Consider the following 2539-nt stretch of genomic DNA (forward strand, 5'->3'; position numbering starts at 1 on the left):
AGCGAGTTTTACCTTTCACGTGTCTTCGTCTCGGGGGCGGGAGGAGGGGGGGGGTGTAAACATACGGTCGCTCATATAGATAGAGCGACCGTGTGTTTTCTACGCTTCTTCACCCTTACGTACCTTCCTTTGGGAGGGCGAGGGGGGGTTATGTTTTCGCATCCACCTGAATAATATGTAATATGTAGTTGCGCACCTGATGAGATCCATCACTCTGCCGTAGATACAGCTGTGAATCTCGCTGGGCAGGTTGGAAGAGACGCTTTAATGACGTGACTCCATAACTGATGCACATCCGCTGACCTGAAAACAGGTTTTGTTCTTTGGTTTCAATGTAGAGTATTTAATTATGCTGTGTAATAGTTGTAAAAAAAAAATAAAAATAAAGGTAACTACTTCACGGATTTCACTTATCTCGGGTTATTTTCGGAACGCAACCCCCGCGAAAAACGAGGGATCACTGTATTCAGCTGCAGCTTCTACTGACTGCACCTGCATACGTCACAGTCAAGCGCTCCAAGCGGGAACGAACCATTTCATGCAGCTCCAGGGGGGTTCAGGCCAAAAGCTCATGTGTGTTTTTTGGTCTGGGAGGGGTAACATTAAAATTTTACTGCTAAAAACAATCCTTGAAAATACAATATGATTAATTTTGTATTTGACAGGATCCCGATTTTTTTTTTATTTTATTTTATGTCTATGAACAAAATATAAATAATTAAATTGTGGAGGGCCCCCTGCTGGTCGGGGCCCCTAGAATCGTCATAACTTTTCACCACTTTACCACGCCCCTGGCTACCGCTGCAGGTTTTCCTATCAGCAGCAGATCTTGTTGTGAATGCTGAGGCTAGTGAGTATGACACTGATGAAGGCAGATAAACAGGTTTAATATGACGGTAAGTTGTTTCTCTGCCATTAGTACATTTAGTAATGAGTTGTGATATTGAGGAAGACCTTCTTCCTGGCTCTGATTGGTTGTTTTTGGTCAGGAGCGGTGCATTTCTTCAGATGGCAGTAGCAGCTCAGGGAGGAGGTGGAGGAGATCAATCTTTTCAGATTATTTGTCACATTACAAACTGTCACAACATGGTGATATTTTGAACAAATATGTAAAAAACATATTCTTAATGAAAGTTCTGGATGAACTGCATGTAGATGCTAAAATTGTGACAATGCATCTCTCTGTATTTTAATTATTTTTAACAATTTTTTGCCAACATTTCAATTCATCTCTCATGCTTTCATACAGTTGGAGTTAGAATAGCTGTATTCTAAAGCACTGTGGTTTCTGAAGACAGCTGATTTTATCCAGAAGAATCAGAATAAAAGGGGAATGGAATGAGTTATTTTCTAACCACTTAAAAATTATTCATTGTTTAGTGTCGGTTTATCATATTTAATTCCTGAAAACACACACACACTGAGATGTGTGGCTATGATGGGACAGATGTACAAAAGGACAAGGGTGTCAAGCGATGGCCTTGTTGATCAGGTATGTGATTAGACGCTAAATGAAAAGAATAACAGTAAATGTGATTCTTTCTTGCCAAAGGCCAAGAAAAAAAACATGCACCGACTCCCTACAGCCTCACAGCAGATGTTGTTTCCTCTTTCAGACATTCCTGCAGTAGATTGCAGCATTCAATCCATGAGGAGTGAATGCTGCAAGTCAGTGACTCAGTCCAAACTGCTGGATTTAACTTGTTTTATCACGCTGTGTTAAACAGTTGTATTACTGTTTAACAGTAATACAAATGTTTTACTGTTAAACAGCAAAACAGATCTGAGACCAGCATTTCTCAGATCTGCTCCTCAGGGACCACTGCTCGGCGTGTTTCAGGTATTTCCCTTCTGCCACACACTGGACTTCTATATCCGGGTAATTAACAATCTTCTGCAGCACTTGATGGCTGCAGAAGATTCTATGCAATCAGTTGAAACAGCAGTGCTGAAACATAGACACACCTAACACAAGCAGTGCAACGGCCCCTGAGGACCAGAGTTGAAAAACAATGTCTTAGACTGAAAACTTTTTAACCTGTATGAATAATAAACTGAACTTGATGCACTGTTTGATAATAATAAGGATTAACTGAAATGTATGTGTGTTTTCTTTTGTAAAGTGCCTCGAAATAACGTGTTGAACTATACCAGTGTTCTAACATCAGGCCAGTTGACAGACTAAGCTCTCATTGACATAACTGATCTTACACTGGGTATATTGTCATTGGTGCAGACTCCCTCTGCCAGTAGTCGGTCTCTAATCTCCCAGGCAAAAATGGATGGACACTCTCTTTTGTACTGAGCGATCTTTCCCACCACCTCTGGAGTCGCCACTCTGGGTTTACTCCCTCCTATGGCCCGAGGACGGATTGAGCCCGTCTCATAATACCGACCCAGGATCTTACTCACACAGCCATTAGACACCTGGACAAACAGAAAGAAAACATCTTTGATCAAACAGTTGCTCTTTGCATTGGGTAAAGAAAGCAACCCTGGTGAGTGGTGAGATATGTTGAAATTTGAAATTTGAAATTTG

The 2539-nt window shown here is 41.2% G+C and overlaps 1 protein-coding gene across 1 annotated transcript in view; it reads right to left on the reverse strand.

Moving 5' to 3' along the window:
- Positions 1-1188: 1188 nt before the first annotated feature.
- The window catches only part of LOC107833781 (paired box protein Pax-6-like), a 25489-nt gene continuing 24138 nt past the window's right edge, over positions 1189-2539 (reverse strand). Inside the window, exon 4 of the mRNA XM_016663884.1 lies at positions 1189-2427. Within this exon, the coding sequence (XP_016519370.1) occupies positions 2182-2427 (246 nt within the window). The 3' untranslated portion in view covers positions 1189-2181. The remainder of the gene's footprint in view (positions 2428-2539) is intronic.

Source organism: Poecilia formosa, unplaced genomic scaffold (assembly GCF_000485575.1).
Source record: "Poecilia formosa unplaced genomic scaffold, Poecilia_formosa-5.1.2 Scaffold452, whole genome shotgun sequence".
Classification (NCBI taxonomy): Eukaryota; Metazoa; Chordata; class Actinopteri; order Cyprinodontiformes; family Poeciliidae; genus Poecilia; species Poecilia formosa.